The 17,295-nt window shown below is 41.7% G+C and overlaps 1 protein-coding gene across 8 annotated transcripts in view; it reads left to right on the forward strand.

Annotated features, from left to right (window-relative positions):
- ATP13A3 (ATPase 13A3) overlaps positions 1-17,295 on the forward strand; it is a 137,119-nt gene that overhangs the window by 89,476 nt on the left and 30,348 nt on the right. For 7 of the 8 annotated variants that reach the window (XM_078854341.1, XM_073358999.2, XM_073358995.2 and 4 more), the window contains 10 exons: positions 2,420-2,551; positions 3,594-3,773; positions 7,847-8,004; positions 8,757-8,945; positions 10,116-10,177; positions 11,061-11,211; positions 11,724-11,840; positions 12,953-12,970; positions 13,085-13,238; positions 13,329-13,449. In XM_078854341.1, the coding sequence (XP_078710467.1) occupies positions 2,420-2,551; positions 3,594-3,773; positions 7,847-8,004; positions 8,757-8,945; positions 10,116-10,177; positions 11,061-11,211; positions 11,724-11,840; positions 12,953-12,970; positions 13,085-13,238; positions 13,329-13,449 (1,282 nt within the window). The remainder of the gene's footprint in view (positions 1-2,419; positions 2,552-3,593; positions 3,774-7,846; positions 8,005-8,756; positions 8,946-10,115; positions 10,178-11,060; positions 11,212-11,723; positions 11,841-12,952; positions 12,971-13,084; positions 13,239-13,328; positions 13,450-17,295) is intronic. The other variant, XM_078854340.1, reaches the window with a different exon arrangement.

Genomic DNA, 17,295 nt, shown 5'->3' on the forward strand with positions numbered 1-17,295 from the left:
GGTCACCAAATTAAATTAACAGGCAGCAGGTTTAAACCAAACAAAAGGAAGTATTTCTTCACAGAATGCACAGTCAACCTGTGGAACTCCTTGCCAGAGGATGTTGTGAAAGCCAAGGCTATAACAGGGTTCAAAAAAGAACTAGATAAGTTCATGGAGGATAGGTCCATCAATGGCTATTAGCCAGGATGGGCAGGGATGGTGTCCCTAGCCTCTGTTTGCCAGAAGCCAGGAATGGGTTACGGGATGGATTACCTGATGATCCCTCATTAAGTAACCGGCCTACCTGTTAGTCAGTGAGGGGGGCAGGGAAATAATAACAGAAAATGTGGAAATGACAGAGGTGCTTAATGACTTCTTTGTTTCGGTTTTCACCAAGAAGGTTGTTAGTGATTGGAAGTCTAACGTAGTGAATGCCAGTGAAAATGAGGTAGGATCAGAAGAGGCTAAAATAGAGAAAGAACAAGTTAAAAATTACTTGGACAAATTAGATGTCTTCAAGTCACCAGGGCCTGATGAAATGCATCCAAGAGTACTCAAGGAGCTGACTGAGGAGATATCTGAGCCAGTAGCGATTATCTTTGAGAAGTCGTGGAAGACGGGAGAGATTCGAGAAGACTGGAAAAGGGCAAATATAGTGCCCATCTATAAAAAGGGAAATAAGGACAACCCGGGGAATTACAGGCCACTCAGTTAAACTTCTGTACCCAGAAAGATAATGGGGCAAATACTTAAATCAATTTGCAAACCTCTAGAAGATAATAAGGTGATAAGTAACAGTCAGCATGGATTTGTCAACAAACAAATCATGTCAAACCAACCTGATAGCTGTCTTTGACAGGGTAACAAGCCTTGTGGGTGGGGGGACGTGGTAGATGTGGTATATCTTGACTTTAGTAAAGCTTTTGATACTATCTCTCATGACCTTCTCATAAACAAACTAAGGAAATGCAGCCTAGATGGAGCTACTATAAGGTGGTTGGAAGACTGTTCCCAGAGAGTAGTTATCAGTGGTTCACAGTCATGCTGGAAGGGCATAACGAGTGGGGTCCCGAAGGGATCAGTTCTGGGTCTGGTTCTCTTCAATATCTTCATCAATTATTTAGATAATGGCATAGAGAGTATACTTATAAAGTTAGTGGACGATACCAAGCTGGGAGGGGTTGCAAGTGTTTTGGAGGATAGGATTAAAATTCAAAATGATCTGGATAAACTGGAGAAATGGTCTGAAGTAAATAGGATGAAATTCAATAGGGACAAATGCAAAGTACTCCACTTAGGCAGGAACAATCAGTTGCACACATACAAAATGGGAAAGGACTGCCTAGGAAGGAGTACTGTGGAAAAGGATCTGGGGGGTCAGAGTGGACCACAAGCTAAATTTGAGTCAACAGTGCAACGCTGTTGCAAAAAAAGAGAACATCGTTCTGGGATGTATTAGCAGGAGTGTTGTAAGCAAGTCACGAGAAGAAATTCTTCCGCTCTACTCTGTGCTGATTAGGCCTCAACTGGAGTACTGTGTCCAGTTGTGGGGACCACATTTCAGAAAGGATGTGGACAAATTGGAGAGAGTCCAGTGAAGAGCGACAAAAATGATTAAAGGTCTAGAAAACATGACCTATGAGGGAAGATTGAAAAAATTGGGTTTGTTTAGTCTGGAAAAGAGAAGACCGAGAGGGGACATGATAAGTTTTCAAGTATGTAAAAGGTTGTTACGAGGAGGAGGAAAAATTGTTTTTCTTAACCTCTGAGGCTCGGAGAAGAAGCAATAGGCTTAAATTGCAGCAAGGGGAAGTTTAGGTTGGACATTAGGAGAAACTTCCTAACTGTCAGGGTGGTTAAGCACTGGAACAAATTGCTTAGGGAGGTTGTGGAGTCTCCATCATTGGAGATTTTTAAGAGTAGGTTAGACAAACACCTGTCAGGTATGGGCTACATAACACTTAGTCCTGCTATGAGTGCAGGGGACTGGACTAGATGACTGCTCAACGTCCCTTTCAGTTCTATGATTCTATGATTATCTGGTCTGTTCATTCCCTCTGAGGCACCTGGCATTGGCCACTATTGGAAAACAGGATACTGGGCTAGATGGACCTTTGGTCTGACCCAGCGTGGCCAATTCCCATTCCCCACCTTAACAGGAGTCTTGAGCTGCCTTAGGTTCCTTGTGTGGCAAATTGTTTATTGTATTATTTCTGAGGCACCCATCAGTGTAAAATCAAGGGTCCATAGAGAATGTTAGTGAATCATTAGTTTAATCATTTTAAGTCATACTATTCATAATAGAAACAGCAGCATAATTGCTGTAGCATGGGCCATGGCTGTTATATTCATGCAGGATTCTGTTCCTGGTGCTGATTTGCAAGACTTTACAGTTGCAGAAAAAGAGCTTGTTCTTAAATTCTTGCCTTACTTCCAGAAATAGAAGAGATCCTTTCCACAGACCTTGTGCCTGGAGACATCATGGTGATTCCATCTAATGGGACAATCATGCCCTGTGATGCAGTACTTGTCAGTGGTACTTGCATCGTAAATGAAAGCATGTTAACAGGTGAAGTAAAATTTACATCCTGGATGGCTGAACTATATGGCTAAAAATGCTAGTTGATAAAGTTATGTCATTGTTCTTTTTCTGAGTTGCAACTTACCTTATCAGAAGGAATTTGTTTACATACCCTGAAATGTGTATTTTTATAATGTACTCAAGACAGTATTGATAGTATTTATACAAATCTTGGCAATATTAATGTTATTTAATAAGCATTTATATTGTGGTACTGCCTATAAGCCAACTAGATCAGGGCCTCATTATGCAAGGTGCTATTCTCTTTATTTGTATAATTAAAGGGGTAATGAGAAGGTGTCTTCATCTCACTGTTCTTATTTAGCTCTCTTTTATTTTCACTGTGTTAGTTAAAATAAGCATGTTTCTGTTAAGTAAGGAATCTGCAAGCTGAGAGTTTAAGAATTCTCAAATGTAAGGTCCTAAAATGTGAACCGTACTAAAAGACACGTCCGTGCAAAGCTTTTGGATCGCCTTTCCTTTCGGCAAGATAAGTGTTGGTTTCGAGCTGGGTCATGTTTAATTGCTAGGCATGATAGTATTTTGGTTTTGTTTATAAGTGTTGAACTTGCTACATGAATAATTAGCAAGCCAATGATCAAACCTGGGTAAAGGTGGGTTGAGGGAGATGTGCGAGCACAGCTTACTAAGGGGAGCCTTGCCTGTATCCAGCGACTCTCCACAGCAACGGGTTGATGTATTGTGTGACGGGTTTTCACTACAACCAGCGGCACTTTTATGTTTTGCTACCCGATGCAGCGATTTACAGGAGGGAAGCCTGGGAGTCAAGACTCTTGGATTCCGGGGGAGGTCTAGAAGGTTAAAGAATGGGATAATGGGAATTAGGATTCCTGGGTTCTTTTCCCAGGTGTGTTACTGCCTGGCTGGGTTAACTTAAGCAGATCACTTTACTTCTCTGTTATAAAATGGGGATACCACTCACTATTATAGAAAGTGCTTTGAGAGCTGTGGATGAGATTATTATTTGTATTTGATTTGGACGAACTGAAGAGCTTTTTTTCCATTTAAGGTGAAAGTGTTCCTGTAACAAAGACTAATCTCCCAAATCCTGCAGAAGACCCAAAAGCAATGGGAGATGAAATCTACAGTCCAGAAGTACATAAGCGACACACTTTGTTCTGTGGGACCAATGTCATTCAAACCCGTTTTTATACTGGAGAACGAGTCAAAGCCGTAGTTGTGAGAACAGGTACAAATTTTAATTGTTCTAACTTATTTGCATACTGTTTGATTTTTATAGTTATGTCTATCTGCTGCTTTCTACCTTTTGTCGGTTAATTTAGCTGTATTAAATAGATATTTGCTTTAGGGAATAACAAAGTTACTTCTAAAACTTTTTTACAATGGTACTTGATAATGCCTTGCAGGCTATTGAGTTTTCAGCACTGACAAACCAATTAACCATTAGAGTCAAGGGATTTAAAACATGCCTAGAAACATTTGCAGTAGCATTAAACTCAGTTTGCAGTGTTTTTGCTCAAGAGTGTGTTGTGTCTATTTCTTTGATTTTTTTTCTTTTAGATACACTTGCCTGTCTCTCACGTTGAAGAAGTAAATATATTTAAAAGGCAGTCTCTGCCCAAAAATGGCAGACACCTTGTTGTATATTCACTAGCTTTATTTATAAGACTATACTTAGTCATATTAATATTCTGGATTACAGAGCTATTAAAGTACTGAGAAGTATCATTTTAAAACTCTGCATAGGATTCCCCGGAATAGCTGTCAGTGTGTTGCAAGTCTGTTCCTTAAAAAGAAGCCTACCTATAGACCTATGCGTAAACCATAGTTCTAGACAGGAGAGCTAGATTTAGCTTGAATAAAACACTGTGAGCTTTCTAAAGGAGTTTCCCAGTAAAATCATTAAACCCCTAACAGCTTTTCATCAATGCCTGAATAAGATGCATGGATAGATGATTTTCATTTTTAATATAGGCATGGACTAATCATCTTCTATTCTAATCTTACTGCTGTGTGTTTTTTAAAAACATCTAACTCATTTTTTTCTGTAGTTTTATTTTAATCTTATTTCCTTTCTATTTTATAGTAGTTTTTTTCTAGTAGACATATGTTTGGACTACTATTAAAGACCAAAAATTATTTTCAAAAGACAAATTCTGATAGAAACACTGCATATGTTCAGTTTAAATTCTTCTTTTCTTTCTGATTCATTTTGTTTTTCATTTTCATTGATTTCTGAGTTCTTTAGGTAGTGGAGGGTTGGAACCTGAGGAATGTCAGTGCAGATATGTTAAATGTAAACATTCTTAAAATTATATATCGTTTTCTTTCTGCATGTAAAATATGTAGTCTACAAATAACCTCTGGCAAAGGAGCCCAGTAGTCTCACTTCCTGCCTTGACTTCAGATTAAAGGCAATATCGTAAATTGCCCTTCATCATACTGAGGTCTGTAGACGTTCATAGTTCTGCATAGTCCATAGTTTAAGTACCATGTTAATTCAAGTAAAACCTAGCTTTGAATTCTTTCAGAAGGGCCTCAATGTGGATATACCAATGTCCAAGCCAAAAGGTCAAGTCTCTGTAGTATAATTTTACCAGGAGCATGTTGAAGAAAAGGACATTTTGTACAAATCCTAACATTAAATGCTTCGTTAGGTCAACAACCTTATTCCAGACTCGCAAGGTCATAGAGCAAAACCTTGGAACTTCATTCTGCCTCTTATGGAATTATCCAGATTGAACCCCGGCCAGGAAGTGTCCTTATACTTTCTGTTCATTAAACAACTCCCAAGAGCTACTGTCTCTGCTTAGATACATTTTTTAAATTAGGAGCTTTCTCAGATTAGACCCAATATTGTTCTTTTAATTCTGACTGGTAGTCCTGTCATAGCACTCATTCCCTTAATATGTTCAAGAATATTATTTATTTTGAACATCAAAGTCCAGTTCCTAGAAGTTCTGACAGTGTCAGGCCAGAGAAGTCAAGTCTCATGTATTGAGATCTGCTATGTGGGCAAATGTCCACAAGTTCCTAAATTCACCAGATTTTACATATTGGCCATCCAGTGTTTAGCCAATGCCATTTTTGGGCAGAATTTTTCTCCATGCATTAGGGCCCAGGGGTCACGGGTTTCTTTTCTCACTGCTGGGATGCCTCATTGTGGCTGCATCTGGGGAATAGCTGTGACTGGTGTGATGCCCCCTTCTGTCTCTGCTCCTGGAGCAGCCCCTCTCATGGTCCAGGAGTTAGTGCTTCCTTTTTGAGAGTTGGGATACTCCCTCTTCATGGCTTGGCCTTCGAGCCAGGTCCCTATGTGTCTTCCCCCTTCTGAGGTATCAAAGACTCTCTGTAAGAATTGTCTCAGGCAGTCTTCCAGATCACTGCCCAGACTGTGACACGTCCCCCGTGGCTGATAGGGGAATCTGGGTCTGCTCTCTACTACAGGTTCCAGCTCAGAGACCTTTGAGTCAGCGGCCAAAGTCTTGCTACTGTTTCCCTCAGTCTTTTCCTACTCCACCTCTGCCAAACTTCCTTCTGCACCACCTTCCTCAGGGCCAAGATCCCAGGGGTTCCGCTTGTTTTCTCCTTTTCCCTCTCTAAGCCCAGAGAATGACTACAGGCTTCCATGCTGCAGCCTCCTCCTGCCCTTGCTAATTGGCCTTATACCAGCCCCCTCCTGCTCAGCTGGCCTCCATCCTCAGTCAGGGATTGCTTATCAAACCTAAATGTCCCTCAGATGTGACCTGTCAGGTTACTTAATGCCTCTTGGGCCACATTTACCCTTTTTGGGCTATCATGTGGGGCCCACACTCCATTATAGAAGATCAGGGTGGGAACGGACCTCAGGAGGTCATCTAGTCCAACCCTGTGCTCAAAGCAAGACCAGTCCCCCACTAAATCATTCCAGCCAGGGTTTTGTCAAGCCTGAGCTTAAAAACCTAAGGAAGGAGATTTCACCACCTCCCTAGGTAACGCATTCCAGTGCTTCACCACCCTCCTAGTGAAAAACTTTTTGCTAATATCCAACCTAAACCTCCCCCACTGCAACTTGAGACCATTACTTCTTGTTCGGTCATCTGATACCACTGAGAACTGTCTAGATCCATCTTCTTTGGAACCCCCTTTCAGATAGTGGAAAGCAGCTATCAAATCCCGCCTTGTTCTTCTCTTCTGCAGACTAAATAATCACAGTTCCTTCAGCCTCTCCTCATAAGTCATGTGTTCCAGTCCCCTAATAATTTTTGTTGCCCTCTGCTGAACTCTTTCCAATTTTTCCACATCCTTCTTGTAGTGTGGGGCCTAAAACTGGACACAGTACTCCAGATGAGGCCTCACCAGTGCCGAATAGAGGGGAATGATCATGTCCCTTGATCTGCTGGCAATGCTTCCCTGCTGCAGAAAGGGTTAGAGGGTAACCTATTTCCACTCAGGTTATCTAGTAAGTTTTGCACTGTAGTAAGACTTGGTATCAGATAACAAGCAAGGATTGTCTAAGTCACTTTAGAGCCCATTCCACAAGGGCACAGGCAGCTTCTGGAGCTGAGTTCATACATTTACCTCTAATTATGCCTTGGTTCAAGCTTCCATATCGGAGGCCAACTTTGGCAGGGCTGTCCTGCTGTTACTTTGAAAATAAGACGACTCCTTCCCACCTCCAGGTTTGAGATAACTGCTTGTTAGTCATCTAGAGTGGAATCTCTGTGAGCAATCGCTTGAAAAAAGAACAGTTACTTACCCTGCAGTAACTGTGGTTCTTTGTGATGTGTTGTCCACACAGATTCCATGGCTTCTTTCCCACTAATTCAGAATCCTTTCCTTTTGGAATTCTCATTCATTAAGGAACTGAGTGGCTACTGAGGCCACCCAGCTACGGTGGATACAAGGGCAGGTGGAGTGCAGGCATGGCCCCAACAAATACTGTTATGTAAAAAGAATCCAATCTCACGTGCTTATTAACCCGTGCATGCCTAGAGTGGAGTTTGTGTGGACAATAAATCTTGAAGAACCAGTTACTCTAGGGTAAATAACGGTTCTACGTGCAGGATTGCAGCTAAAGTATAAAGACTATCTGAGTGAAACACTGATAAAACTAAATTTGCTCTTCATCTTTTTAATGATTCAATTCTGGAAGTCAGAATTTGCAGATACAGCATGCTAATAGGTTTAGCACGTACAAAATCTGAGGATCAAAAGACTAGCTCAGGATTTTAGTCTCTCAAAGGCTTTTGGTGTATTATTGTATGACATTGCCATTGTTTTCACTTTTAATCTGATACTTTAAAATCCCTCTCATTATAGGCTTTAGTACATCAAAAGGACAGCTTGTTCATTCGATACTGTATCCAAAGCCAACTGACTTCAAACTCTACAGAGATGCCTACATGTTTCTGCTGTTCCTTGTGGTGGTGGCAGGTGTTGGGTTTCTTTACACAGTTGTCAATAGCATACTAAATGAGGTATGGTTACCATCTCTCCATCACCCTACTAATTTATTTTAACCGTAGAGGCTGATCTGTGTTTTGTTAGTAGGGCTGGGTGAGCTTGTGCAAGACAACTTTCTGCAAATACTAAGTCTAATTTTTAAATGAAACCTTTGTGGCTGCATTTGTTTTCTGTGAATGTTGTGGCAGACAAATTTACTGACAGGAATGTTCAGCAAAAAAGCAAAATTTAAGGGAATATTAGAGGAAAGTGAAATTTGAATTTATAATCACAAGCATTTGCACCAGAATACTGATTCTAGAAGTTACTGTGATCCAGAGAAGAAATAGGATACCATGTGACTTATATCTAATCAAAACGAATTAGTTATTGCATAGGCAAAACCTATTACACAGAAATGAGCTACATACCAAGGAGCAGTCATAGAAATTATTTGGTGAGATTATAGAAAATACAAATTTATCAAATTTGTTGCACATTATTCACTCACTTTAACTTTTAACTAATGTATGGGGAAAGATACTAAAGGCTTAAAAGTGTAAACCTTTTAGTACTAGATTGCTAAAATTGTATTGTGCAAGTAAAGTTTTGCTAACTTTCTGAGCACAGCAGAAGCTACCTGTGATAATCCAGGAAGAGATGAAAGGAGCTTCACCTCTGAAATTTGTAGTCCAATACTCCCTTAAACTTAATGTACTAAGGAGAGACTGGTGAATCCTTTGAACTCTGGATTTTTATTCACTTAGTGTACTTTCTTTAACTCTAGGTTCCTGCTCATATAATAATCATTGAGTCTCTTGACATTATAACCATCACTGTGCCGCCTGCACTTCCTGCTGCAATGACTGCTGGGATCGTTTATGCACAGAGACGGTTGAAAAAGATTGGTATCTTCTGCATCAGTCCTCAGAGGATAAATATCTGTGGCCAGTTGAATCTCGTGTGTTTTGACAAGGTTAGATACATTTTAATTCTTTTTTGCTGGTTATTGGCTGGGAAGTGTTGTGTGCAATTTTTAAAAAGCAGCAGTTATAGTTGTGGATACAGTGGCATTCGTAATCATGATTTAAGGGCTAACTTGTTAAAATAAAAAATTTCTATTCCAATAGTTATAGATCCTAAGTGAATTCGTTGGTGGTAGATGCTAAACATAGAAATAACCCTAGCAAATAGTTAAAAATGTGAGTGGAATGTTACTCTCAAAGCTCCAGACGCTATTTTGTCAATAGTTCCAAGAAAGTGTTGTGTGGAGATTGGGTCCAAACTGAAACTGTCTGATGGCCCCCAACCTTCAAGAAAATTCGGATTCCAACTGTGTAGCTCGGCCTCATTTCTCATTTAACTTTAATTAAAATGAAAGGCCAAGCTAATACGTTTAAGGTTGTTCCTTTTGTAGGAATAGGCACAATTAAAAGTCATAAATAGTGCAAGTAAACACAGCTAGTCTGTCTCTTCCTTTCAGCTAGTACTTAATCCAAACTTCTTTCCCCTCTAAATTTTTGTCCTTAAACTGTCTACACAACTGTTTTATTTCTGTTTGGCAGATGTATTCAAAATGGTGTGTTAACGCTGTATAAATAACTACTGCCACTGCTAACGGTTTAGTGCCGACCCTCCCTCTCCAGTTTGGGCTGTTGCTCCTTTGTCCATCTGTTGTCGTTTTCACTTAGAATTCTACTTAAAGGTTTAAGAATTTCCTCTTCCAAAAGGCCTTGTGAGCTCACATAATTGAGGGTTGAGCGGCTGTGTATTCCATCCTGTCCCCATGAGCACAGATAGCTGTAGTTTTTATTACAGACACTGAGCAGTGAATACATAGCACTGGGCCAGTGACATAGTCATATAATTCTGTTTTACAAAATGAATGTTTCCACAAAGCCATATGCAGTTATCAGCAGAATCCATGAGGAAATGTGCTCTTTTTTTTTTCCTCTGTAAAGGTCAGTTAATAAATATCAAATCTGTATTTTGGCTGGAAGGAAAAGTGCAACACTTACTGCTCAAGTGTAACTTTGTTCATTTTCTGCTAATATTTCTGCTGTATCCACTGGCACTTTTCAGAGCCTGCCTCGGCTCTGAAGGCTTTCCCTGTTGATACTGTTTTATTAATTTGTTTTTGTGGTAGACTGGCACTCTTACTGAAGATGGCTTAGATCTTTGGGGGATCCAAAGAGTGGAAAATGCTCGGTAAGGACAAATGTGCTGTAATATTTGCATGGGAGAGAAGTTTGGTTTCATTATTTGTGATTGATATGAGAGCAAATCTGTAACTGGCACTCAGAGACTACAGTGATGAGCATGATAGAAGAACCTGTATAAAGTAGAAAAGAAACTGCGATATTTTCTGTTCCTGAATGTGCACAAAAAAGTGTCTAGAAAGGGGTACATATCAAAATGTGATTAAGACTTGGTGAAAAGTCCATGACACTTTCACACAGCTCTAAAATGTGGGTTAGCTAGCTGAGGTGGGAGGAACCACAATGGAATTATGAACAGAGCACAGAAACCATGCAAACCATGGCTGGGATGATTTAGTTGGGGATTGGTCCTGCTTTGAGCAGGGGGTTGGACTAGATGACCTCCTGAGGTCCCTTCCAACCCTGATATTCTATGATTCAAAGTGATTTGTGAGCTTGGTCTATGCACTTGTTTTTGACTTTATTATCACTGGCTGGTCAGGCTGTTTTATCTGAGTTAGCATGAACTTGATTCAGGCAACCCACTTTTACTTCCTGTGTAGACAGGCCCCATGTGAAGTTACAGGTGATCAAACCAGAGGTGGTTGACTACTTACATAGTGGGGATGGGGATTTCAAAGGAGCCTAAAGGGTGTACATGCCTGTATCCCATTGAAATTCAATAGGAGCTGGTTGCCTAACTCCCTTAGGCTCGACTGTAAATTTCAGCCTGGAGTCTTAATCCATTCCCTGTGTTGTGTGGAAAGGATACGCTTCAAAAGGCTTGTGTATCCAGTGTTCTGCTAATATAACCCTTTGGAATTATCTCATAATAAACTATCGTCGCACAAAGCACATCATCACTTCATTGGCTTTACTGTGTTCTGTGTTAGTTTCCTTTTTCCAGAAGATAGAGCTTGCAATGAGAGCCTGGTGAAGTCTCAGTTTGTTGCTTGCATGGCAACTTGTCACTCACTCACAAAAATTGAAGGAGTGCTTTCTGGGGACCCGCTTGATTTAAAGATGTTTGAAGCCATAGGATGGGTAAGTCCACTGGTTCTTTCAAGGGAATCAGCATTTCTAAGTGCAATAATATGAAATGTCACATAGTCATATGATATATGATCTGTTATATGCTTCCTCAGATTGCAAGATTTAAATTCCTAGGTGTGCTACAGTACTGGAGTGTCACTCTAAAGTGAGTGTGTCAACACAGAAACTCATGTTTTAAAAATACTTATTTCTCATACTGAAACCTAAATTATTGAAACTGAAAGAATTCTTAATATCTAATTTACTTTTCTCCAATCTTGGGAGTGTGGGGTCAGTTTCTGGCACAGTGTGTGCACCCTTTTTTAGCTAAAACTTTTGAAGGGACCTTGGTCTATCTGCTCTTTCATTGGTATTTAATATTGTTGATTCTTAATAGAAATCCTGTTGAGAAAGATCAGTGCTCTTGATGTTGACTACTGGAATTTTTGTTGTTTTCAGAAATATAATTGTCTGATGTAAAGTTAGTTAATGAAAGAAGTGAATTAGGTGTTGTTTTCATTTAGATTCTTGAAGAAGCAACTGAAGAGGAAACAGCTCTTCACAATCGAATAATGCCAACCGTGGTTCGACCTCCAAAACAGCTTCTTCCAGAATCCAAACCTGCCACAAATCAAGAAATGGTACAAAATATCAAAGCAAATATAAACCTCTGTTCTGCACGCATTTTGTTCTTTAGCTTATTAGAGGAGTTAAGAATGGATGCATGTTCCCCATGTATTGTGGTCCTGCAGATCTAATCCTAAACAGGAACAGGACTGGTCACTACTTCTAAGGGAAAATTTAGGGAACACTCGGGTATTGCAGGAGTTGGTGATTGGGTAGAATGCACTACTCCCTTTGACACCAAATTAATGCATCAGTATGATGATGCTCTGACCACTTCTGGTCGTTTTAAAGATACTATGATGCTTTTTGAAACAATTAGGTACCCTTACCTGGTAACTAGTTTGCCTCTGTATGCTCCCCATGTAGTAGCTGCAATATTCTCTGCTTACTTCCTGTCCTTAGGTGTTGAGTGGAGTTGGGAGTGCATTGTTAAACTCGTACCATGTTTCACAACAGGGGTCTGCATTTTAATTCGTATAACAGCGCTGAATTTATAGCAATAAGGAATAATACTTAGCAATTCTCTAGCACCTTCAATCCATGAGTCTCTAAGGGTCTATGGAGAGGGTCCCAGAACCCAACCTCCAGCCTGAGCCTGGAAGTCTGCACAGTAATGAAACAGCCCTGCACGCTTGAGTTGGCTGGCATGGGCCAGCCACAGGGTTTCTTTGCTGCATAGACATACCCCAAGTGCTTCTCAGCCTCTAATGAGTTACACCTCACCACCGTCTGTGAGGCAGGTAAGTTTTCTCCCCATGTGGAAGAACTGAGGCACAGGGACACATAGCACCGCTGTGGCAAAGCTGGGAATAAAATTCTTATCTACTGATGCCAGGCTCATCCTTTCACTGTTACACCCTATTTGTGAAGTGCTTTGGGATCATTTGGGGTGAAAGGCACTATAGAAATGCAAGACATTAATATCAAACTTATTAAGCCTAATTACAATGCAATGCCATTTAAATTGAAAATCTATCTTGTGGATGCAACTGGCATATTATATTCTTCAGGTGTATTACTGATATGATACATACCTGATAATAGCACTGGAAATACAGCTTGGAAATGAAGCTTTGTAGTAGATTGTTAGAAACAAAGTTGTTTTTTTTTTTTTGGTCTTTTTTAGGAACTATTTGAGCTCTCGGTAAGTGTGAATATTTTTCCCTTTCCTGAGGAAATGGCTTTAAAAAAAATAAATAAAGGGGATAGATATGCCCAGCAACTCTTCCTCCTTTGTTGTCTCTGATCAATTATACAGGCCAGTTATGAGATTGGAATTGTACGTCAGTTTCCGTTTTCTTCTGCTTTGCAACGCATGTGTGTAGTAGCAAGAGTGCTAGGGGAGAAGAGAATGGATGCTTTCATGAAAGGTGCCCCAGAGGTGATTGCCAGTTTGTGTAAACAAGAAACAGGTAAAGGAATAAACTGACTTTTCTCATAGAGTTCAGATGTGGTATGGGAGGTTTTAATAATTTTGTAATTGACTTTTTTTTTTTTTAAAGTTCCTGATGATTTTGAAACCATTTTGGAAGACTACACTAAGCAGGGCTTCAGAGTTATCGCTCTTGCTCACCGAAAATTGGAATCAAAACTTTCATGGCACAAAGCCCAGAATATTAACAGGTAAGAGGGGCTACTTTTAATTGAGAACTAACTTATTTAAGACAATTAATACTAAAACATGCACTATTTACATTCTTTGTACTACTTGAATCGCCTGAAGGCTGCTTATTTTGGTTTTACCTAAATTACATCTACTGTCTATCTCTTTCTTCTGTGTCTACTCACCTGCAGTACTGTGCAGTGGGGTTGATATCCTGGACATTGGGCAGAGAAGCCTAAAGCAAACAAATGACTTTTGGTGATAAAGTGTGTGGTGTCGAACAGCCCTGACACTACAATGTACCATAACTGTTGTGTTGTGGTATCTGATGCAGGTCAACATGACAATCCCCACTTTCTTCACTCTGATGATATAAGCATATTTATGTAACAGAAGGTAATGCGTCCATTAAAGAGTCACTGGGTATGGTGTTCCTCACAACAACCAAACATGGAAGACATAATGGGGATTGTGAACCTGAGTCTACACACTGTTGCACAAGGTCTGCACCCTGTTTGAGTAAGGGAGTTACAGCAGCTCAAAGCTGATGTACCAGAATAGAGAATCAGATTCCATGCTTCAGATGTGGAAGAATCAATAGAAGTAACTGAACATTCACGAAAGATGCCAGTGTCTTGCATACTTCCATGTTGTTCTGTCACAAAAGTGACAGAAGAAAATATGGAAAGTATGGTAGATCATGTGTCTATTTAGAAATCTCCAGAGCTTTGTGATCATTTTCATTTATTACCTGCACCTTTCCATGCAAGCTGCCTGGGAAAGTAATTAAAGTTGTGGCTTTGAAACAAAGACACAAAATTGGCTATAATTCTAATGACTTAGTATTCCATAAGATGTGCTCTTTGTAAAGCCAAAATTTAGTTTAGAAAGTTTTTCTCAGGGAAGAAGCTAGACATGGATATTTTAAAAAAAGTTTCTTATTCTTCTTCGAGTACTGTCTCTGTGGGTGCCACACATCGGGTGTTTGTATGCCTTTGGAGCCCTTGATTGGAGATTTTCCATTAGCAGTGTCCGTTTGGCCCAGACGCGGTCTATACAGCCCTGTGCTGCACACTGCAAGTATATAGGGCTGTGTGGGTGAACCGCCCTCCATTTCTTCTCTACTGCCTCTGCCTGAGACAGGCTCTAGTGTGCCCACCTTTTGCGTGCCTCAGGGTGTTTTTTAGTTGATCTGTAGTTAGTTTAGTGTTGGTTAGTTGCTGTTAGTATAGAATTAATTAGACACTAGTGAGAGTTGTGGGTATTTCCCTCTCTCTTCCCCCCCTTTTTTTCTCGGGAGCTCATTTGGCCTGGCTGGCATGCCTGCCTTGCCAGGTTTCAAACACTGCCTCTCTTGTTGGGAGGCTATCCCAGTCAGTGATGGCCACTCTAAGTGTGTCTGTTGCTTGGGAGAGTTCCAGAAGGGTAACTTCTGCCTGGCTTTCAAATCCTAGAGCACAGAAGAATTGGGAGACCAAATTGAACCTTCCAAAGATGGAATGCTCCCTTCAACCTGCTTCTGAGTAAGGTCAGCAGATCCCTGCATACATCTGTCTCCGGACAGACCCAGTGCCCCTTCAACTTTGTCCCAGGTCTCCCACCACAAGAAGCTGGCTCCCAAAAGGCCTCAATCCCCTGCTAAGTCTGCAGTGTCAGTCTTGGACCTCTCGACTCAGTACCGTGGACATGAATTACTCTTCTTCCTGTACCAGTGGGGGCCGGGAGATGCCAGAGCACTTCGGAGCATGGCACTAGCAGGCCCCGGGGTACTGTGTGGAAGGACAGCAAGGCCCAGGGCATGTACTCCTCTAGAACAGCACCATCTACATCAGACTTCTTAATGGTGCCTTCACGCATGGCTCCATAAGCACGAGCAAAGACACAGTGCCAGACACTTTTGGCTCCGGTGCCTACATGCTCGAGATCAACAGTACCATCCACCACTTCTGCTATATCAATAACCCATTTCGCACAGGAGGAAGTCTGCTACTGCCAGGACTTGTCAGTGTTAGGCAAGTCGGTGTCCCCACGGCTTATGTGTACCGAACAACTCTTGGTACCTAGACCCTGGTGTCTGGATTGCCATTGCTTCCCAGTACCACAGGATTCTCTGCTGTTTTCTATTGGGGGGCCCTCCATTGGAGGACATTGAGGAGGGTGAAGGAGACATTCAGTCAGTCTCCCACTCTCAGTGTGGGGTTCCGTCCACATCGTTACAGGAACCCCTACTTCAACAAGGGTTCTTTCCCCATCAGGGATGGTGGGATCAGTCCTGGGTACCATCCCCTCTGTTATGTGGGCTCCCCAGTGGACATGCTGGGATTCTTGGGCAGTGTATAAGTAGCAATTTGCCAGACATCTGGCTCCATTGCACTGGGAGATGAGTTACACAGTCTCCTCCACCAAACCCCCAACATGAGGAGACCTTTGAAAAACAAGAGGCAAGGACAGACAAAGGCTACCCCTCACACTCCTATTTCGTCGTCATCTCCGGACAATGCAGTCATGGCTCCGTCACCACCGATGGCCAGCGATTTTCACCAGTTCCAGAACCTTCTGAAGAAGGTGGCTGACACCCTCCAGCAACCTCCTGAGGAGGTTAAAGACTCACAGCACAAACTCCTGGAAATTTACAGTTGGCTACACCCACCTGGATTGTGCTACCCATTAACGAAGTGCTTCTGGATCCAGTAAAGACTGTATGGCAAACTCCTGCCACCATCCCGCCAACTGGTAAACAAGTAGATAAGAAATATTATATCCCCCCACCAGGGACTTAAAATTTTTGTTTTCCCATACCCCATCTATTTCCCTGGTGGTGGATGCCATAAATGAGAGCAGGGTAACCAGTATTACTCCAGGTTTACCCCTTATGATAAAGACCAGAAGAGATTAGACCTTTTTGGCCAAAGGCCTATTCATCCGTTACTCTCCAATTTCATATTTCAAACTATCAGTCAGTTTTGCAGTCTTTATTGCACATCTTCCACAGGAGCATAGAGAGCACTTCCAGGCCATCATTAAGGAGGGTCAGTTATTAGCTGGAACCTCTCTCCAAGTGTCCTTACGTACCCCAGACGCTGCCACCAGAACCATCTCCACAGTAGTTGTCGTGCAAAGGGCATTGTGGCTCCAGCTGTCAGGGTTCCCAAGAAAGGTTCAGAATACTGTTGAGGACCTGCAGTTTGATAGTCAGAAGCTCTTCTTGGAAACTGTGGACAAGTCTCTGCACTCGCTGAAGGACTACAGGGCCACAATGACATCTCTTAGGAACAAGAGGAGATTTAGCAGGTCTCAGACTGCACAGAGACTGTGCCGAGTCCAGTTCTCTGGATTTCACAGAATCACTGAACCCTCTTGAAAGAGACAAATTCCAGAGGAAAAGAGCATCCCAGCCCCTTCAGTGAGTACCCAGTTATCATTGAAACAACACTTTGGGTTGGTTGAGGGTTGACTCCTCCCCCGCCTCCGAGTTTGCAAGCTGCAAACTTTTGCCACCACTTTTGGACACTTTTTTGCCATTAGCACCTTTCCCATCTGACAGGCCTGGCAGTATATTACAACAGACACGTGGGTCACGGAGGCTCTAACATCAGGCTATGTCATCCGCTTCGTGTCCCTTGCTCCCTCCCACCCTTGTTCCCCCTCCCTCTTCTGGGACCCCTCTCACAAGACTACAGATTCAAGAGGTAGACTCGCTCCATGATTTAGGAGCCACAGAATTGGTCCCATCCCCTCACGGGGGGGAAAGGGTTTTACTCAAAGTATTTTCTCATGCCAGAGAAGGACAGAGAGTTGAGACCAATCTTAGAACTAAGATGACTGAACAAATGTGTAAAGTCTCAAAAGTTCAGGATGGTGACTCT

The sequence above is a fragment of the Lepidochelys kempii genome, chromosome 9 (assembly GCF_965140285.1).
Source record: "Lepidochelys kempii isolate rLepKem1 chromosome 9, rLepKem1.hap1, whole genome shotgun sequence".
NCBI classification, from domain to species: Eukaryota; Metazoa; Chordata; order Testudines; family Cheloniidae; genus Lepidochelys; species Lepidochelys kempii.